The sequence below is a fragment of the Vigna angularis genome, chromosome 5, assembly GCF_016808095.1.
Source record: "Vigna angularis cultivar LongXiaoDou No.4 chromosome 5, ASM1680809v1, whole genome shotgun sequence".
In the NCBI taxonomy this organism is placed as follows: Eukaryota; Viridiplantae; Streptophyta; class Magnoliopsida; order Fabales; family Fabaceae; genus Vigna; species Vigna angularis.
This window is the reverse complement of record NC_068974.1, coordinates 21,713,419-21,735,854: the sequence shown is the minus strand read 5'-3', so window position 1 is coordinate 21,735,854 and position 22,436 is coordinate 21,713,419. Positions and strand designations below refer to the sequence as shown.

Here is a 22,436-nt window from a genome sequence, read left to right as displayed (position 1 = left end):
ATTCTTTTATAACAAGTTTTTATTATAATAAAATATTATTTCCAAAAGCCACGTAGAATAAGTATAGATATATTTTTATGTAATACCAAATTAGTTTAAGTATGTGCGTTTTTATTTTTATTTTAACATATAAAATATTTTAAGAAAAATTAAATAAAAAAAATAACTTTTATTAGGTGTTGGATAGAGAAAATAAGGGTGAGAGGTGTCATGTATAATTTCCCCGGGGTGAGACAGGGCAAGATCATCATGATTCTTTTCCCCCAAGTGTCCCAAATTCGTCATTTGCGTTTCTTGGGTCGTCTTATCACGGCCCAATTTTTTATAAAAAAATATATAGAGGTGCGGGATGAATTTGCCGACAAAATAATTGAAGTTTATCTTCCTTCATGGACCATAACAGTGTGCAAGCATGTGATGATAGGATTATATTATTATGGCTTAATATCCTATTTTGTCTCCATTTTCGCTCGAAAATGTCAAATTAGTCTATCCTTTAAAAAGTGTATCAATTACGTTCTTACTTAATAAAATTTATATCAATAAAATCTCTTCCGTTAAATCCGTACAAACGGCGTTAATTATTAAAGTAGAAGAGAGAAAAAAATAATTAACGTCGTTTGTATGAATTTAACGAAAGGAATTTCATTGATATAAATTTTATTAAGTAAGAACGTAATTGACGCACTTTTTAAAGGATGGACTAATTTGACATTTTCGAGGGGACAAAATAGGGTAATAACCCTATTATTATCTTGTGTGTAACAAACACTCATTTACAACTTTTAGTGAAGTGTACCCAAATTGACTCAACCCAAAGCAAAAGAAAAGTCATTAATGGGAATTCAAAATTGTTGAACGCAATTACGAGGAACCAAAGTGGGAGAAATTTCCAAGAAAAAACCAACTCAATGCCCACAAGACTTATGTCAATTTATATTTGTTGAATTGTTTGTGCATACATACTTTGAATCTTAGCTGCTCATTCTACAAGTTCGCTTCCACTTTTATCATTTGCAATGCCTTCCAAGGCCATCATGAAATGCAGCTCTTCTTCATCATCTCAAGTCACAAGAACATACGATGTGTTTGTGAGTTTCCGAGGTGAAGACACTCGAAACAACTTCACTGATTTTCTCTTCGAAGCTCTTCGTAGAAAAGGCTTTCATGCCTTCAAAGACGATGCTGATCTCAAGAAAGGTGAATCCATAGCACCGGAACTGCAACAGGCAATTGAAGGGTCTCGCATTTTCATCGTGGTGTTCTCTAAGAACTATGCTTCCTCCACTTGGTGCTTGCGTGAACTTGCCCACATTTGCTATTTGGTTGAAGCACCAGGAACACATATTCTACCTATTTTTTATGATGTGGATCCGTCAGATGTGCGAAAACAAAGTGGATATTTTGAGAAACCCTTTGTCGAACTCGAAGAAAGATTTAGAGAAGATAATGAAAGGATGGATGAAGTGCAGAGATGGAGAGAAGCTCTCACCCAAGTGGCCAATCTCAGTGGCTGGGACATCAGAAATAAGTAAGCAATCTTCTCTCATTTAATGATAAATCTAAATTACTACGTATAAGACTATAAAAGGTGCACTTACCTATTCATACCATAGATATATTCATTTAATAAGAATATGTATTATATAAGAAAACATTACCTATATATAGTTGTACAATGAAACTTTGTGTAATACATAACTAGATATGGATCAACCTTCCTTTGTGAACACATTATGAGAATACAAAGAAATTTTTTGTGGGATTGGAGTGTAGATGAGAGTAAAATAGAATAGGTTAAATGGGAAACTTCATGTAAATCAAAGGGAGAGGGAGGTCTTAGCATTAAATATTTAAATATGTTTAATGTGGCCCTTCTGGCTAATGGAGGTTATATACAGAAGAGAAGGGAGTATGGAAGGATATTTTAGATTCGAAATATGGATGTTTTAAATTCAAAATATGATTCATGGAGAAGCTTAGATGATAGAAAGTGTAGATAGAGGGAATCTCGTTGGTGGAACAATCTCCAATAGGTATGCGAATTTAGTGAAGAAAGAATTTGGTTTAAGGGAAGTATAACTTTGAGAATTGGCCCGGGGACTATAATAAAGTTTTGGGAAGATGTATGAGTAAGGAAGAGATCACTTAGAGATTCCTACCTAAGAAAGAACCATAACCAAATGTGGGAAATGGGAAGATGTTAGGAGATAGAGAGTTTACGAGAGAAGGAATAAAACATTAAATGTCTAACTGCTAGGCAGTTAGGAAGGGCGGGGTTATTGGCTATATAAATAGCAAATAAACAATTGTAGAGGGGGATTGTTTTGATTGTAGTTCTAACAGAATTTGTCATCCTGAGGGGGGAGGTTAGGCTCTCTAGAGGGAGGTTATGCTTCCAAACCATTCTTTGTAAAGAGGATTCTTTTACTGTCAATAATAGAACCCATTCTTTCATTACATTTTCTACCAACTATTTGTGTTCTTGTTAGGTTCCAAACCCAGGAACCTAACAAATTGGTCTGACCTGTCGTTTCGAAGTAGAGGGTGAAGGATCAAGAAGTAATCAAGAAACTGTCGGATCCCAAATTGGGCACGAGAACGAGTTATGGAGAGAACGACGGAGGGAAGACTGGAGGCGTTGGAGATTACGATGGAAGGGGTGAGGGCTGGGTCCGCCGCCGTACGACGGGACCTGCAACAATTAATGTTACCCACATTCGAAGGGCTCGAACCTCACAGTTGGATCAATCGGGCTGAACGATTTTCAATATCCAGAAGGTGGCGGAGGAAGATAAAGTGGAACTCGCATACATCAGCGTGGAGGGCAGCACGAGTTACTGGTTCAAGTTTTGGAAAGAAAAGGCCACAAATTGTTCTTGGGAGGGCCTTAAAGCAGCCATGATCGGCCGATTTTGGAGTGGGTTTCGGGGGTTCATATTCGAACGACTGGCGACGTTGCGGCAGGAGGGAACCGTGGAGGATTACGTTCGCAAATTTGAGATGTTGGTGGGACAAACCCGTGGCGTATCAGAGGAGCAGGTTTTGGGTTATTTCCTTGCCGGACTGCGCGAGGACATCAAGGGGCAGGTTCAAATTCTTGATCCTCAGGAGCTGATGGTTGCGATGAGAATTGCGAGAGATGTGGAGGACGTGGCGATCAAAGCGAGAGGAGAAAGTTGGAATGAGACCAAGAATTCGCAATCTTGGCGACGAGCGATCGGGGCAGTGACAGGAAACGAGATCATTCGCCCTAATCCGAGTCAACCGAGCGGGGCAGAAAGCGTAGGATCGGACGGAATGGGAGGACCGAACGGCATGGGAAGACCGAACGGTATTGGAGGGAGCGACAGTCGAACCCGAACGGTGAGGAACCTGCCTTATCCTAAGTTCCTGAAGAGAAGAGAAGAGGGGCGATGCTTTCGATGTGGTGGACCGTTCGGCCCTGGTCACCATTGTCCAGAAAGGAGTTTGAGAGTGGTACTCTTAGCAGAGGATGAAGAAGACGATGAAGAGGAGGATTTGCCACCACCCAAGCCTCCTGATCAAGCTTACCTGTTTCAACCTTGAAGACAAGGTTGTTTTGGCCGAGGTGTAATGTTAGGAGATAGAGAGTTTACGAGAGAAGGAATAAAACATTAAATGCCTAACTGCCTTAGCAGTTAGGAAGGCCGGGGTTATTGGCTATATAAATAGCAAATAAACAATTGTAGAGGGGGGATTGTTTTGATTGTAGTTCTAACAGGATTTGTCATCTAAGGGGGGAGGTTAGGCTCTCTAGAGGGAGGTTATGCTCCTAAACCATTCTTTGTAAAGAGGATTCTTTTACTGTCAATAATAGAACCCATTCTTTCATTACATTTTCTACCTACTGTTTGTGTTCTTGTTAGGTTTCAAACCCAGGAACCTAACATAAGAGGATAAATGGGAATGGAATTTTGAGAGGAAGGAAAGAATGGTTTGAATGGGAGAAGAATTTATTCCAATCTTTTATGAAAGACTTAGAGAGAATAAATATTGATAGGAGATGCGTTGATAGTCTACTGTGTATATATGTTTGGTTCTCTTGGGAGACGACTTAACATTTCTTATTTTCAATAAATGGCAGGCCACAATATGCAGGGATTGAAGAAATTGTTCAAAGGGTGACAGATATATTGGGTCATAAATTTTCAAGTCTTCCAAATGATAATCTAGTTGGGATGGAATTTCGTGTCGAGGAATTGGCAAAACTCTTATATTCGGAGTCAAGTAATGATGTTAGAGTTTTTGGAATCACTGGAATGGATGGAATAGGAAAGACAACTCTTGTTCGTGCTTTATATGAAGGAATCTCTCATCAATATGATTTTACTTGTTATATTGATGATGTGAACCAGATTTATGGAGATTCTAGTACATTAGGTGTACAAAAGCAATTGCTTTCTCATTCTCTAAATGAAAAATGTGAAGAGATTTGCAATGTTTCTCAGGGAACTTATTTGATATGGAAAAGGCTACAACGTAAAAAGGCACTTATAGTTCTTGATAATGTTGATAAAGTTGAACAGCTAAAGATTTTTACAGGGAATCGAGACACTATGTTACGTGATTGCTTAGGTAGAGGGAGCATAATCATCATAATTTCCAGAGATGAACAAATATTGAGGATACATGGAGTAGATGAGGTTCACCAAGTTCAACCACTGGAGAACAAAGAGGCCGTTCAGTTATTTTGTAGACATGCTTTCAAAGCTAATGTTATTATGAATGGTTATGAAAAGATGGCAAATGAGGTACTATGGCATGCTCAGGGTCATCCTTTTGCAATTGAAATTTTGGGTTCATCGTTATTTGGTCTAAGTGTGTCACAATGGAGAAGTGCATTAGCTATGCTAAGAGAAAACAAAAGTAAAAAGATTATGGATTTGCTTAGAATAAGTTTTGAAGCGTTGGATTATACAAACAAGCAAATATTTCTAGACATATCTTGCTTTCTCCATGGCTATGAAGTGGAACATGTAGTAGAAATTCTAAATTTTCGTGGATTTTATCCCGAATATGGCTTGCAAGTTCTGATAAATAAATCACTCTTGATCGTTGAGGATGGGAGAATTAAAATGCATCGCTTGTTGATGGATTTGGGGCAGTCTATTGTTCGTGAAGTATCACCTAAAGAACCAAGAAATTGGAGCAGAGTGTGGAGCTATAAGGATCTCCAAAAAATACTGTCAAATAACAAGGTACAATAGTTTTTAATTATAAAATTTTATTATGTTCACATTTATCTAGGATATACAATATAGAATTTTGCTATCTTGTCTAACAGAAAGTTTCAGTGTGTTCCTTTTAAGTTTTACTAGTTTTATTTTTGGTTCCTTAACATTTCTCTTTTCTAGCCAAATTGGTCCTTTAACTTGGTGATAGATAGTAATAAACTTAAATTTTAGAGTTTATTTGTAATTATGGTAATATTTCTATTTTTTGTTTTTTTTGTTTATATATGTTGTCGATTTTTTGTTTTCTGTTGCCATATAGTTTTTGTTTTTATTTCAATGTAAGTGGTCAGTGTTAATTCCATGTAATCGGTCAGTATTTGGTTTATTTATGTACGCAATTAGTATTTTGGTCAGTATTATTTTCATGTACTCGATGGTGAAAATAATACTCGATGGTCAGTTAATGAGACAACTATTTCATCGCCCATTCCATTCAATGAATATACATATAGTTATCGTTCAAATATTTAGCTTGTGTTAGTTATTTCCCAACAAATAGTATCAAGCCTATTGTGCCTAAGTGACTGAGTGGAAAAAGAGAGAGCAAGTTTCCTTGAGTGTTTGAGGAAGAAAGAGTGAGATGGCCAATCTTGTAAATGATATGTCCCTGTTGTAGTTGACGAAAAAATCCAACTATGATAACTGGACTCTACAGATGAAGGCTTTTCTTGGATCCCAAGATGTGTGAGATGTAGTTGAGAATGAGTACTAAGAACCAATGGAGGATGAAGAGCAGATGATTGTGTTGGAACAACCGGTACCGATTTTACGCAGCAGAAATATCAAGACAGAGTACGATATGGATTGTTTAAAAGCGAAGAGCTTATTCGGTCAATTTAAAAAATGGTTCCTTTAATTTTCTCTTAAACGTTTTATCGAATAGTTGATGAGCAGAAAATATAAAGAGTGTGGGGAGTAGAAAAATCACACAATTGATTTTTATCCTGGTTCGAATCAAAAGATTCTACGTCCAGTCGTTAATCATTATGAATAGTGATTAACCTTTTCACTAGAACAGTTTCACAGTTACAATGAAAGTGAATAGAAAATAACAATAACAAAAACACCTTCCTTTGACAAACGAACCAGAAGAGTGCAACAAAAATCTTCCTTCGACAAACGAACCGGAAGAGATTCCTTCGACAAACGAACCGGAAGCAACAACTCTACCAACTTGAAGAGAACTGCTCCGACCTTTGACACAGAAAGCGCGAGCTTCTCCTATTAACAAGACTTGACAAGAGCAGGAACTAGCACTTGAGAACTTCCTCAGATTTGACTGTATTCTCAAATTCGCAAAGTTGTCTTCTAAAGTGTTTGGCAAAGAGATATATAACCTTGGTCCGAAACTGAAGAGACACATTACAACTGTCAGTGATAATCGATTATCTGCAAGACTTGGAACAGTTAGGATATTTAACTCTTCGACCGTTCAGCACCAGTTTTTCTCTCTCTACCGCTCGGTTTAATTTGACACATCCACATATCGTTCGGTTCAACCCCTTATCATCCTCTGCCGTTCGGCTTGGTTCCTCACAGCTTTCCAGCGTTCGGTTTGAGTCCTCATGGCCTTCTGTCGTTCGGTCTGTGTTTCAACTTGTGTTTGGGCTTCAAATGCGTCTGGCTCAAGTCATTATCACCTTTTGTCGTTCGTCTAGGTTCCTTACAGCTTTTCAGTGTTCGTCTTGATTCTTCACTGCCTTTCATTGCTCGGTCCGAACTGTTTGATCTCGACATGTTGCAACAAGAGTCTTCATATTCTTCACTTTGTAGCATCATCAAAATTATTAACTTCAAAACACCAATGCTCCTCATTGGTAACAGGTTGCACAAATTGTTGCACTGAGAAAAACACAAGTAAAAGAAAAATCAAGTTTGTACCTATTGTACAAAGTTGTGGACGAGTCTAGCTTTGAGAAGATATCAAAAGTTTCATCTTCAAAAGAAGCGTGGAAGTCCTGAATGACCGTGTTAAGCAAGTCCAACTTTAAACTCTCAGACGCGAGTTTGAAAACTTCAAGATGGAAGAGAGAGAATGAGTGACCGAGTATATAACTCGGGTGGAGACCATGACAAATCAACTTGGAAAGAATGGAGAACCATTGCTTGCCAGTCGGGTTATGGAGAAGATTCTAAAATCATTAGCAAATGATTTCGAAAGCATAGTATGTCCGTTTGACGAGTCTAAACACTTGCCAACGCTCTCAATTGAAGAGCTTGCCGCTTAAGGCGCATGAGCAAAGAAGAAGGAAGAAAATGATCAAGCACTTCAAGAAAAGCTTGACCTGAAGGGAGGAGCTCGGAACACTCAAGGCTGAGGTTCTAGTGGTAAAGCCTGAGGTAGCCGAGGACGATGAGGACGAGGCTAAGGTCATTTTGAAGATGACAGAGAACATACTAGGCTGCAGAACTGGCATGGCCGTGAACAAGGGAGTGGTCGAGGAGGTCTGTCAAATTCTAGAGTTGAGTGTTTTAAGTGTGGCAAGCATGACCACTATGCAAAACTATGGTAAGGTCAGTCACATTGCAAAGTACTGTCGTGTTAAGAAGAGAAAGGAGAAAAATTTCCTTATCGAAAAGATGACGAAGAGATAGGAATTCTAATTATGTCAAGGAGCTCGGACACCGAGCTCAAGACCGGATGTCGAACTAGGTTTGGGTTGTGTGATGACGAGGAGACCAGATGTCGAGCTGGATCTAGGTTGCGGGATGATGAAGAGACTAGATGTCGAGTTGGGTTCGAGTTGTGAGATGACGAAGAGACTAAATTTCGAGCTGAATCTAAGCTGCATGACATCAAGGCTATCGGGAGTTGGGTTGTGTTCGAACGGAAAATTAGATGTCGTGCTGAGTCCAGCTTACACAAACAACTTGGTTTGGTACTTGGGCACACGAGCGACGAACCATATGTGTGGACATTAGAGTCTGTTCAAAGAACTCTCCAAGGTTGACGCCAAAAATGTATTATTTGGAGCGACTCCAAAATGGCAGTGAAAGTATGGGGAACAATCCAGTATCTACAGAAGAATGGCCGAGTTGAAGAGATAAGAGATGTGTACTATGTACCCGATCTCAAAAGTAACATATTGAGCATAAGTCAAATGATGGAGAATGGCAACTTGGTTCTGATGAAGGACCGAGTACTGTACTTGAAAGATAAACTTGGTCGTTTGGTTGCACGAGTAGAGATAAAAAAAATAAGATGTATAAGTTAGAGCTATATATTCTACAGAAGAAGTGTCTGAAGCTTGATGTGAAGGACAAAGCCATGGTGTGGCATTTTCCTTTCATCCATTTGAATTTTGGTGGGCTGGTAGAACTCTCAAAGAAATAATTGGTGCACGAATTGCCGAGTATGGAGTTTGACAAGAAGTTTTGTGAGGAATGTGTACTCAAAAAACCTGAGGACAAAGTTTCCAAAGACAACTGAGTACCCAGCAAAGCAACAACTCAGATTGATACATATCGACTTGTGTGGACCGATTACTCCTAAATCTTTCAATGGTTAGAAGTATTTCGTTTCATTTTTGGATGACTTTTCTCGTAAGACTTGGGTGTATTTCTTACTGGAGATGTCAAAGGTGTTTGAAGTATTCAAAAGGTTTAGATTGATGGTTGAGAAGGAGACCGACAAGCACATAAAGGCTATGCACTTTGGCAAGCGAGGCGAGTTCACGTTAGGGAATTTTATGAAGTACTGTGAGGAGCATGACATAAGGCGGTTCTTAACAGCTCTATACTTGCAACAACATAACAATGTGGTTAAAAGAAAAAAACCATCCTTGATATGGTTCAAACCATGCTCAAAAGTAAGAATATGTCAGAGAAGTTTTAGGCATAATTGCAGTACAATGTGCTATCTATGTACAAAACAGATGCCCACATACTAAATTGGACGAAAAGACACCACAAGGAGCTTGGAGTGGAAAGAGGTTGAGTGTGAGTCATTTCGGCAGCATAGGTTATGGCCATGTTCCAGCTCATCACAAAACAAAACTTGAAGATAGGAGTAAGAGTATCTTTTTACTAGGTAAGATGAAGAAACGAAAGCATATAAACTATATAACCTAGTTACAGAGAAAGTTCTTATAAGTTAGGATTTCCAGATAGATGAGTAGAATGAATGGAGCTCTGGGACAAAATGAAGGAAAAGTCCTCTAGAAAGTCGAAATCAGGGAGAGAGCTTAGAAAGAGAAAGCAGGAGCCCAAAAATTGGTGGAAGGAGCTCAGAGTCCATTGTTGGGAAGAATAATGAGAATTTTGGTGAAGAAGATGAACCTTTACAACCTAGAACTCGGAGTCTATAGGATATTTATTGTTTGTTGACAGGTGCAAATGATCTTAGATTTGAAGATGTTATGCTCGATGACAAGTGGAAGAAAGGAATGGATGAAGAGATTGGATCAATCAACCGGAATGATACATGTGAGTTGGTAAATTTACCTACAAGAGCCTGATCCATTGGTGTAAAATGGGTTTACAAGAGAAAAATCAATGTGGATGGAGACAATACGACTGTTGTTCTACTTAGCAGTCCAACAAAGATGGAAAATACAACAGATGAATTTGAAGTCGACATTTCTTAACGGAGTTCTGGAAAATAAGGTCTACGTTAAGCAACCACTCGAATACATGCGTAGTGGAGAAGAGAAGAAAAAACTAAAATTGAAGAAGACGTTGTATGGCTTAAAATAGGTCACGCGAACATCGAATGAAAGGATTGACACCTTCAAGAAGAATGGGTATGAGCAGTGGTCATATGAGCATGCTCCGTACCTAAAGAAGATCAAAGAAGACAAGATGATTATGACCTTGTATGTTGATGATCTGATCTTCATGGGAAGTAGAGCCGAGGGTTGAAGAGTTTAAGGTGGTACCTTATTGGTTTGGAGGTCGTTCAAAGCATGGAAAGCATTTTTGTTTCCCAAAAGAGGTAGGCTGAAGTAAAAAATGATGAAGTGCAGTGTGGTTTCTACCGCAATAGAACCTGACACAAAACTGTCCAAACATGGAGATGGAGACCAAGTTGACACAAGCAGGGATCACAGTTTAATTCGAAGTTTGAGGTACTTACAAACACGAGAACAAACTTGATGCTAAGCATAGGGATCACAAGCTGGTTTATGAAGGAACTGAGGTACTCTCACTAGAAGGCGTTGAAACGAATATTAAGGTACATGAAAGAAACAATATCCTTTGGTTGTTTTATACCAAGTCAGACGATTACCGACTTAGTGGGTACTCGAACAGTGACTAGTATGGAGACATTAATGACGGAAAGAGCACAATGGGCTATGTTTTCTTCATGGGGAACACGACCTTCTCCTGTTTTTTAAACAAACAACCCATTGTGGCACCGTCAACATGTGAAGCCAAGTATGTTCTAGCATCTTGGAGTGTGTGGCACATTCTTTGACTTATAAACCTTCTAAGCGCTTTGGAATTGAAGTAAGAAGAGAAGGTGGTGATCTGAGTCGACAACAGGTCAACCATTGAGCTATCAAAAAACCAGGTTAATCACAAAAGAAACAAACACATTGATGACCAATTTCATTTTATTTGAGAAAAAGTAAAGGAAGAAAGCGTGAAGTTAGAACATGTGGGAAGCATAGAGTAAATTGATGATATGTTCATAAAGCCTGATAGGATATAAGGCAGGGGGACACGGACCGAACGGTTAAGGGAATGGAGGGTGAAGGACCGAACAATATGTTGGGTAGTTAGAAGGGGTTGCCTCTATAAGAAGGCCAAGGAGGTCTCGTAGAAAGTTAGTTAGTGATATTCTTTTGTATAAACAGGTCTTGGACCTTGTGAGGGGGATTAGGTCTCCGATAGTGTTTTTTGTGTAAATTGTTTTCGTATCAATACAAAAATCATTCTTTTTACTGTTGAGTTCTTGATTGTGTGTGTGAGAGATTGTCTGAGTTAGGTTCCATACCCAAAAACCTAACAAAGCTACTCCCTACACTATTGTTCCAGGAGTATAAGAAGCTGATCCGGATGAATGATGAAAAAATTGAAGTTTATAAAAGATTTTTATTGAAATAAATTTAAATTTTAGGGTTTATTTGCAATTACGTTTAAGTTTCTATTTTTTGGTTTTTTCTATTTTTATATGCTGTCGGTTTTTTGTTTTCTGTTGTCGTTTTTCTGTTTTTATTTCAATGTACCCGGTTAGTGGTAATTCCATGTAACCGGTCAATATTCAGTTATTTGGTTTACTATGTAATCGGTTAGTATTTTAGTCAGTATTGTTTTCATGTACTCGGTGGTCACTTGCCGATACACGGCTATTTAATGGCACATTCCATTCAATGAATATACACAAAGTTCCAGTTGAGGTATTTAGCGTGTTAGTTATTTCCCAACATTCTTAGTGTACCAGATCTGCTGTCAGAATTTTAATTTAATAGTTGTTAAATGATTTTTTAAGAGTATTTGGAGGCATCGATGAGTCTTCATGTTTTCTAACTATTACAACACAAACTTGTCAATCTTTAAAATGTTTGTGAATGCACTCGAGACTGTAAGAAAAACAAACTAAAAGCCCAAATTATCTTCCTTATGTTCTAAGTTTTTATATATACATCTTTGCAACAGAAAACTAAATGAGGTATGAATATCAAGCCACTACAGATGCACAACACACAAAAAGAAAATCACAATTGCTGGAGTACTTCTGATGATTCAAAAACTAGTCTCACTAGATATATTTCAAAAGATCATGAGGGAAAAAACAAATCTAGGAAGCATGAGATACTCTTCAACAATAGTTTCAAGGAGATTCAAAGGTTGTGAACAATCAAACTTTAATCTCTGGAGAGAGATTTTTAAAATGAAAAAAGTGAAAAAAAAGGAAAGTTTGAATGAATATTCAATGGAATTCTAAATCAGTGGTTGAATGAAGTCCCATGGAGATACAATCAATTATTGAAGAATTGTTGGTAAAATATTTACTTATTTGAATGAATAATTTAACTATATATGATGGATGTTATAGAAGAAACTAAAAGTTTGTCAACATTGATTGTTCAAAGGTGGATGAAGTAAATTAAATCCTATGGTGTATGTGGATTTGATTCCAAAATCATGTCTCATAGTCAATGTTCGAATGCCGCTATAAGGATTCTTGCTTGACAAACATCATCACCAATCATTCCCAAAGGAAGGAGAGAGATTTAAAGAGGTGTTAGAGTTTATGTACAAATATATATTGTCTTATGAGTACCTTTTCTCATACTAAAAATACATACTTTATTTTATTTATTGTTGACTTGACTAGCATGACATGGATTTCTTTTATGAGAAAAATATGAATTAATGTATTTAATAATTTAAGCACTTGTTATGAAACAAAGTGACATTTATAAAAATCTTGAGAAGTGATAAGGGAAAGGAGTATATTTCCAATAAGTTCAAAAGATTTTATGAAGATGAAAATAGACAATGGATTGTTGGTATACATCCCAACAAAATGATGTATCTAAGACAAAGAAGCAAACTGTGATAAAAATGGTAAAGTTTGTGTTCTTTGAGAAAGAAATGCCTCAAGAGTTTTTTCCCCAAAGGATGTTAATACAACAATTTGCATGTTGAATAAATGTATAACGAAGTTTGTTTATGTTAGATGTTAAGATGTGTGTTTCTGTTATTTGGGCTTAGTCTATTCTGTATTAAGGGCATTGGCCCATATCTTACAATATAAATAAACTACCCTATGTGTAGTCTAAACACATAAGGGATATTTTCTCCCAATCTTCTTTATTTCTCATATGGTATCTAGAGCACAGGAATAGTTCCAGTCAACTCCACGGTCTCCGGCACCCATCACTGCTACTGTTGTCGCGTCGCCACCGCCGCCGTCGTCACCGCTGCCGTCGCCACCGCCGCCGTCGCCAGAGCTCCAGAATCGACCGGCGACCACACCATCGGAAGCGTCTCGGCCGGGCGACCACCGTCGCACGAAGATCGCCGCGATCGGAGCTCTCACGCGCCTCCACGTGCCGCCGCAAGAGTCGCCGCTGCCGCCGCGCGTGCCGGCGCGTCGCCGAAGCTTTCCACCGCCGATCAGCACTGCCGTGATCGCCTCCTCGCCCTCTTTCTGGATCTGTGGTCGTTGCGTCAATCGGAGCACTTTGAATTTTTAGGGTTTCTCCCTCTCCATGGCGTCTTCCTCGTCTACAAACACCTCTATTGGTGGCTCATCTTCTGATCCCTCAATATATACTAATTATGTGAATGTACACTTGTTCATTGACAAGTTAGATGGCACAAATTATGCAACCTGGGCGTCCGACATCAAACTTTGGTTGAAGAGTCAGGGGTACTTAGATCATCTTACTCAAAATGTGACTACTTCTCTCATAGATGACACTTCCCGCTGGATGAAAATTGATGCTCAGTTATGCATTGTTATAAAGTCCACCATTCACTCCTCACTGAAACAAATGTTTCGATCCTATGAGACATGTTCAGAAGTATGGGCACAAGCGAAGTTGTTATACACAAATGACACTCAGCGTCTTTATGGTGTTTGTCAGGACCTATTAACTGTTATTGGTCCGTGCAATCCTGGTCCCATGGCAGAATATTTGGGTAAAATTCATGCCCTTCTTCATGACTTTAATGATATATTACCTCCTGCTTCCACTCCTGCTGAAGAATTGGAACAACGATCAAAGTTCTTCATGTTGTTGGCATTATACGGACTCTCTGATGATGTTTCTCATGTCTGTGATCAGATTTTGGGTTCTCCTGTCATACCCAACTTTACTTCTACTTGTTCTGCTCTTTTGCGTATACCGAGCAAACCCGTCACTGAGACATCTCCTCGTACTGATGATTCCTTTGTTATGGCTGCTCAACATGATGATCGAAGTCGGTCTCGCAAGCCAAGTAAAGGACGTCCAAAATGTGACCATTGTGGCAAGTTAGGCCACAAGATTGATAGATGTTATGCTCTCCATGGACGTCCTCCTCGACCTGTAGCAGTGGCAAATTCTGATCCACCTCCCCGATCACCGTCTGCAGACCATCCTACTTCATCTAATATCATAGACAAACCTGCAATCTTTAACGAATTTCTCAGATGGTATGAGGATCATCAGCACTCTGGTTCCACTACATCTGCATCTGTTGCACGTACAGGTACACCTTTTGTTGGTCTAACTCACTCCCTTGGACCTTGGGTCCTTGACTCAAGCGCCACCGATCATATCACTGGTAACAAGTCCTTGTTTTCTTCCTTGTCATGTCCGGCTAATTTACCCTCGGTAACAATGGCTGATGGGTCTAGAGTCTCATCTCATGGTATTGGTACTGTTAATATTTTTCCATCCATATCCATTGATCATGTACTTTATGTCCCTGGGTCTCCCTTCAACTTATTGTCCATTAGTCGTTTAACTCGTACTCTTAATTGTGTTATTTCCTTTACTAAAGATTCTGTTTGGTTGCAGGACCGGAGTTCGAAACACATGATTGGCACAGGATGTGAGTCTCATGGCCTTTATCATCTCCGCCCTTCTCCACATGTTGGCTTAGTCATGGAGTCACCATCCCTTCTTCATGCTCTGTTCGGTCATCCTAGTCTTGCCAAACTACAACTTGTCCCGAGGTTGTCCACATTATCAAGTTTGTCGTGTGAGTCTTGTCAGTTAGGGAAGCATACTCGTAGTTCCTTTCCTCGTAGTGTCTCACAACGGGCGTCGTCCCCCTTTTCATTGGTTCATTCTGACATTTGGGGACCTAGTCGTGTTAAGTCCATTTTAGGTTTTCAGTATTTTGTTACCTTTATTGATGACTATTCCAGATGTACTTGGTTGTTTTTAATGAAGAATCGTTCTGAGTTGTTTTCTATTTTTCAATCTTTTTTCAATGAAATAAAAACACAGTTTGGGGTGTCTATTCGAAATTTACGTAGTGATAATGGCCGTGAATACCTTTCTCAACCGTTTAAACAGTTTATGGCTTCTCATGGCATTCTTCACCAAACCTCATGTGCTTATACCCCTCAACAAAATGGGGTGGCTGAGCGTAAGAATAGACACCTTATTGAAACAACTCGTACACTTCTTATTCATGGTCAAGTACCCTCACGTTTTTGGGGTGATGCAGTTCTCACAGCATGTTATCTTATCAACCGCATGCCATCTTCCGTCCTAGATAACAAAATTTCTCATTCTATCTTATTTCCTCAAGACCCTCTGCATCCATTACCTCTTCGAGTTTTTGGGTCTACATGTTTTGTTCATGATTTTAGTCCTGGTATTGATAAGTTATCTCCTAGGTCTCACAAATGTGTCTTCTTAGGATTTCCACGGTCACAAAAGGGCTATAAGTGTTTTTCCCCTTCCCTCAATCGTCATTTTATCTCTGCTGATGTCACTTTTGATGAGTCTTCTTTTTACTTTTCACATCTATCTTCTAGTTCTGTACCACTCCCTGTTACTGTTGATATTCCTCTTATCTGTGATCCTCCTGGTGATGCTCCACCCATTTTGTCTTCTCCTTCTTTAGACTCTCATTCACCACATGATCATCCTTCACCTCCACCCCTTCAAGTTTATAGTCGCCGTAATTGTCTCCCTCATGACTCACTTCCGGTGCCGCCTCATGTGTCTCCTCCGGCTCCAGCAACTGAGTCTGACTTGCCTATTGCCCTCCGTAAAGGTATACGCTCTACCCGTAACCCTTCCCCCCATTATAATGTTCTTAATTACCACAGATTATCTCATCTTTTTATACTTGTCTCTCATCCATTTCTTCTGTGTCAATTCCCAAATTTGTGGGTGATGCCTTAACTCATCCTGGTTGGCGTCAAGCTATGATGGATGAATTAAGTGCTTTACAGGAAAGTGGAACTTGGGAGCTTGTCCAATTACCATCTGGAAAGTCTGTTGTTGGTTGCAGGTGGGTGTATGCTATCAAGGTTGGTCCTGATGGCACAATTGATTGTTTGAAAGCTCGACTGGTTGCCAAAGGCTACACACAGATTTTTGGTTTGGATTATGGTGATACTTTTTCTCCAGTGGCAAAAATGACCTTTGTTCGCCTTTTCATTGCCATGGCCGCTCTTCGACAATGGCCTCTTTACCAACTTGATGTCAAAAATGCTTTTCTCAATGGTGATTTGCAGGAAGAAATTTATATGGAGCAACCGCCTGGCTTTGTTGCTCAGGGGGAGTCATCTGGATTGGTATGTCGTCTTCGCAAATCCTTGTATGGCCTAAAACAGTCTCCTCGGGCCTGGTTTGGTAAATTCAGTTGTGTTGTTCAACAATTTGGTATGTCTCGCAGTGAAGCGGATCATTCAGTGTTCTATCGCCACTCGAGTGTTGGATGTATCTATTTAATAGTGTATGTCGATGATATTGTTCTCACAGGAAGCGACTATCTTGGCATCTCTCAGATGAAACAACACCTTTGTCATCATTTTCAAACCAAAGATCTTGGCAAACTCCGGTACTTTTTGGGTATTGAAGTAGCACAATCCAATGATGGTATTGTCATATCTCAGAGGAAGTATGCGTTAGACATCTTGGAGGAAACAGGGTTAATGAACTGTAAATCTGTTGAGACACCTATGGACCCTAACATCAAACTCCTACCAAATCAGGGGGAGCCTTTCTCAGATCCTGAACGGTACAGAAGACTAGTTGGTAAATTAAACTATCTCACTGTTACGCGTCCTGACATTTCCTTCGCAGTTAGTGTGGTGAGTCAATTTCTAAACTCCCCATGTGAAGACCATTGGGATGCAGTTGTTCGTATACTGAAGTATATTAAAAGATCACCTGGAAAAGGTTTGCTATATGGCCCTAACAACGATACAAAGATCGTTTGCTATTCAGATGCTGATTGGGCTGGTTCCCCTTCTGATAGGAGGTCTACTTCTGGATATTGTGTCTCTATTGGTAGCAACTTGATATCTTGGAAAAGTAAGAAGCAAAGTGTTGTGGCAAGGTCGAGTGCAGAAGCAGAATATAGAGCTATGGCATCAACTACTTGCGAGCTTGTGTGGCTTAAACAATTGCTTAGTGAATTGAAATTTGGAGATGTCACTCACATGATACTTATATGTGATAATCAAGTTGCTCTCCATATTAGCTCTAATCCTATCTTCCATGAGAGAACCAAACACATTGAAGTTGATTGTCATTTCATTCGAGAAAAAATCATATCCGGAGATATCAAGACTGAGTTTGTTAACTCAAGCAACCAGTTGGCAGACATATTCACTAAGTCCTTACGAGGACCTAGAATTGATTATCTTTGTAACAAGCTTGGAACATATGATATATATGCTCCAGCTTGAGGGGGAGTGTTAGATGTTAAGATGTGTGTTTCTGTTATTTGGGCTTAGTCTATTCTGTATTAAGGGCATTGGCCCATATCTTACAATATAAATAAACTACCCTATGTGTAGTCTAAACACATAAGGGATATTTTCTCCCAATCTTTTTTATTTCTCATAGTTTGGAACATGATACCATCTGAAGTTTAGAACAGAAGAAAGCCTATTGTGAACTATCTTAAAAATTTTGGATGTGTTTTTATGCTCAAGTTCCCAAACTAAAGAGAACAAAGCTGGAACGTAGGTGATATATCTTTATTTGTTATAGTTTTGTGTCAAATTGGATATGTAGAGTTTACAATTTAAAGCCGAAGAAGGTGATAATCAATCAGGATATCGTATTTAATGAGCAGACTTCTTGGAATTGGTAGAAAGAAAAGATGGGAGGACAAAATAATTTCATCAACTATTTTGAAGCAAAGTTCAACACTTGAAAACGTGGAATATGAAAATAAACAATTAGCCCCAAATATAACAAGTTCTCACGCTCTCATCAAATACTTATAAATGTATGCAAATACTTATAAATGTTCTGACGTTTTCTTTCCACTTTTCAATGTTGTAGCCAGCAGAAAATCTGGAATCTGTAGTTTGTGAGTTCGCACTCTTTAAAACAACCTTGAGCGCAGATGGGTTTTCAAACATGAGGCATCTTAAGTTGCTCAAGTTGAATTATGTGGAATTTTCCGGAAGCCTGGACTATCTTCCTAGTGAATTAGGATATCTATGTTGGCATGGATATCCATTTAAGTCTTTGCCACCTCGTTTTCTACCGTACAAGCTTGTTTCGTTGTCCCTGGCTAATAGCAAAATCAAACAACTATGGGAAGATACAAAGGTACATTTACTTATAGTTCTTTTCTGTTTGAAGAATTATCACAAGTTATTTTTATGATTGTTTTGAAAATACGATGTATAGATAGTTATGGACTATATGAATGTTATGATATATATTCACATGCCATTATAATAGACGTATCAAGACAGATAGATGCAACTTAAGTGTGCATGTCAACATAGAATTAAAGAAACAAAAGAAAGGTAAGCGTCATTATTGACTTTGTTTCCCGTGTTGGCCTTTCAGCCTTTACACAATTTGAAGCGTTTGGATCTCTCTTCATCAGAAGACCTAATCAAGGTGCCAGATTTAGGGGAGGCCATAAATCTTGAGTGGCTATCTCTAAAAAGTTGTACAAAAATAAGGGAGATCCATCCATCCATTGGTCTTCTAAGAAAACTTTCTTATGTGACTTTGGAAGGCTGCAAAAGTCTTATAAAGTTGCCACATTTTGAGGAGACCCAAAATCTTGAAATACTAGATCTTGAGAGATGTATAAAATTGGAGAAGATCCATCCATCCATTGGTTTTATAAGAAAACTGAAATTTTTGAACTTGAAAAACTGCGAAAATCTTACCATGTTACCACATTTTAGAGAGGACCTAAATCTTGAAATTCTAAATCTCGAAGGATGTAGGAAGCTCGGGCAGATCAATCCCTCCATTCATCATCTAAAAAAGCTTACTGTTTTGAATTTGAAAGGCTGCAAAAGGCTAGTAAGCTTGCCCAACAGCATATTATGCCTCAATTCTCTCAGTTATCTGAATCTCTCGGCCTGTTCAAATCTGTCTTATATCCAGTTATTAGAAAAACCAAGGGATGAAGGTCATTCGAAGAGGCCTTGTGTAGGTGAAGCTTCTCTAAGATCTTCCATCATGAAAAGGTGGTTTAAGTCGCCTTTACACTTGTTCAATTCAAGAACCCATAAAGATTCATTTAGCCACTTGTTGCCTTCTCCCAATTTCTCATGCATTCGTGAACTTGATCTAAGTTTCTGCGCTTTACTTCAAATCCCTGATGTTATTGGAAATTTGCATAGCTTAGAAAGGCTAAACTTGAGTGGAAACAGTTTTTGCAAACTACCCAACCTCAAGGAACTTTCCAAACTGTATCGATTAGTCTTAAGGCATTGCAGGCAACTGAAATATTTGCCTGAGCTACCTTCACAAACTTACTTGCCATCAGTAATTTACGAAAGGCCATGGCCAACAACAGAATCTCCAGCATGGGCAAACGCACCACAAAAACCACTTCTACATGTTACAAACTCAGGTTTAGAAGTTTTGAACTGCCCAGAGTTAGTTGAGATTGAAAGGGAACGCTGTACGAGAATGACTGTTTCATGGATGATACAAATACTTCAGGTCTGCAAGCTCCTTCTTTCTCTTTCTCTAATTTTGTATGTAAATTCCAGGAACTAATAGTTTTTCTCTTTGGTACCAGGCGCAACGCCGCATAGATCCGTTGTCCATTCCAATGAACCCACTTTTTTCAAGTGTTATACCTGGAAGTGAAATACCAAGGCTGTTCAACCATCTGGAGTATAGCACGTTAACAAGGATTGATGAGTCTCCCTTTGGGCATGACTATGAGGCTGCTGTGTTTTGTGTAATATTCGAAGCTCGGTTCAAAAAGGGGATTGTGTCATCAATTTGTCCTCCGAAAGCAAAAGGAAAGTTTAATGACAGTAAGATTTCAATGGTTTTTGATTCTGATCTAGCCATCGCGGAATATGTTTCAGATTACCTGTGGATATCCTTTTTGATTAAAGAAGAATTCATTCATTATCAGGACGCACCTTTGTATGATGAAATAGTAGACTTAGTCGGGAATGACCATTATGATATAGATGTGAAGAAATGCGGGTATCGTCTGATATATGATCTGGATCTAGAACTATCAAACTTAGCAATGATGCTTGGTGGAAATTCGCCGGCCTTGAAGAACGACCTTTCGGCAATTGAAGATAACAAGTAGCAACACTGCATTTCCACTGAAGCTCCTTCATAATGAAGAATTGAAGATATGAAATAATACTGAAACAACTCTTTGCATATTATTTGGTTTCTAAACTGTTGATAGTCAATTTTACTGTAGCAACTTCAATGGGGCACTAAACAATTTCATGATTCGCCTTTCAATGATGCATATTGTTAGGTTTCGCTATGGCAATAGGATCATTCAAACACATGTATAGAAGATATTCTGCTGCAATATTGCTCATGGTGGTCATTCAAATGTATGAAGATATTTAGAACTACATTCTGCTGTATCCGTATGTTTGATCATATTATGTTCTGCCTTTTGATAGTTCTATGGTTTGAATCCCTGTGCCTAGCTTAAATTTCAGTTCCATTTCCATGTATTTGCTACTTAGTCTTGAGCTTTGTGTTTTTGCAAAGAGATCCTCTTCCACCAGTTATAAAAGGGGCTCTCCTATCAGAGCCAGGTTCTTTTGAGGAAAACATTTTTGTTGTTTTTGCCACTACACTCGCCACTGCTGACGGCGACACCATTTAGCGCTGTCGACGACATCATTGTCTACCACTTATTAGGTTTATAAAGGAAGAGGTTCATTAGAGAGATATAACATAAATGAGATTTTAGTCTAACCACATAAAGGATTGATATCACTCTCTATCCAAAACGTGAAGGCAATGAGTTAATGGGTCTTCACCTCTATATAATGTTCTACTTTCTCATTTCTATCCAATGTGAGATTTCACTAGTACAAAAATCGCGTATAACGTCGAATATTTTGAGTTTTTAATGGAGAATTCGCAAACGACGTCATATCAGGAAACGTTAAATTTACGTCGAATTTAAAAAATTCGACGTTAAATTTACGTCGAATTTAAAAAATTCGACGTTAAATTAACGTTGAATTTTGTTAATATACGACGTTAATTTAACATCGAATTTTGTCAATATTCGACGTTAATAAATTTTTTGTTTTTTTTAATTAATTGTGATCCTTTTTTACAATTCTACGAGACTTCAAAAGCAAAAAAATAACAAATTTCAGTTTTTGGTATTTTATAAAGCATGAACTATGAATATGTAGTGTAGTATCAACAACAAACAATAATAATCAACAACAAACAAGTTCAATCAAACAACAACAAAAAAGTTTAAGAAAAAAAAACAACAAACAAGTTCAATAAATAAGTTCTTCAAAACAAAAACGAAAACTAACCTTCAAAAGATGGGTTCGTCGGAATAAAGTTTTGTTACAGTGAGAGAGAAAGCAGAATGCGCCTATGAAGGACAAGAGCACGAAAATAATTGGTTAAAGCAAACAAAAATCATACATAAAGTAATTAATTAACATGCATTTGTATCAAATGAAAGAAAGATTACATGTGATGCTCGTCAAACTTCGCTTGAGAAAAGTTTGAAAAGAGAAGAGGGTATCGCGCACTAACATAAAGTGAATGAATTTTCAATCTCTTGCTCAAATTTTTATTGAATTCACTAACCGAATTTAAAATCCATTTGACATTTTATATCCTTTTACGTCGAATTACAATTCTAAACGACGTTTAATAATTGCATTTATTTACAAAAATGTCACCGCTCATATGTTGGTTATTCAGTGGTTCGACGTTGAACGCGTGATGTTATACGCTGTTCTTGTACTAGTGTTTAGACTCACACTTGGAATTCTAACAATCTCCCCCTTCAAAGGTGAGTTCCTTCTACATTGGTACACTTCCCATCCAACGGAAGCATTCGAGTACCCTTTTTCGTACCACCGTTCATCTTAATAGGACACGCTTACCTATAACCCTTTGCTAGGAAGACTTTTGATACAAGAACCATTGTACTCGTATAAGTCTAACTTAGCTTTGAAACCATGTTGAATATAATGAAAACTATGTATGAGATTAATCTCCCTTGTGTTGAATATGAACATAGGATTCTCTAATTATATTAGAAGAAATATGAGCTAAACCCAAAATACAAATAAAAAATAATAACAAA

General features: G+C 38.3%; 1 protein-coding gene across 1 annotated transcript; it reads left to right on the top strand.

Annotated features, from left to right (window-relative positions):
* Positions 1–813: 813 nt before the first annotated feature.
* LOC108340162 (TMV resistance protein N) lies at positions 814–20,917 on the top strand. Its single transcript, XM_017577380.2, has 5 exons — positions 814–1,531; positions 4,109–5,222; positions 18,179–18,451; positions 18,698–19,816; positions 19,896–20,917. The coding sequence occupies exons 1-5, from the start codon at positions 1,020–1,022 to the stop codon at positions 20,427–20,429; spliced, it is 3,552 nt and encodes a 1,183-aa protein (XP_017432869.1). The 5' UTR covers positions 814–1,019; the 3' UTR covers positions 20,430–20,917.
* Positions 20,918–22,436: the final 1,519 nt, after the last annotated feature.

Bases quoted from the DNA above. Each gene is read 5' to 3' on its own strand.
- LOC108340162 (XM_017577380.2), top strand. From the start codon at position 1,020: ATGCCTTCCAAGGCCATCATGAAATGCAGCTCTTCTTCATCATCTCAA. The intron at 1,532-4,108 runs GTAAGCAATCTT...AATAAATGGCAG, and splicing joins GGCTGGGACATCAGAAATAA to GCCACAATATGCAGGGATTG. The intron at 19,817-19,895 runs GTCTGCAAGCTC...CTTTGGTACCAG, and splicing joins GGATGATACAAATACTTCAG to GCGCAACGCCGCATAGATCC.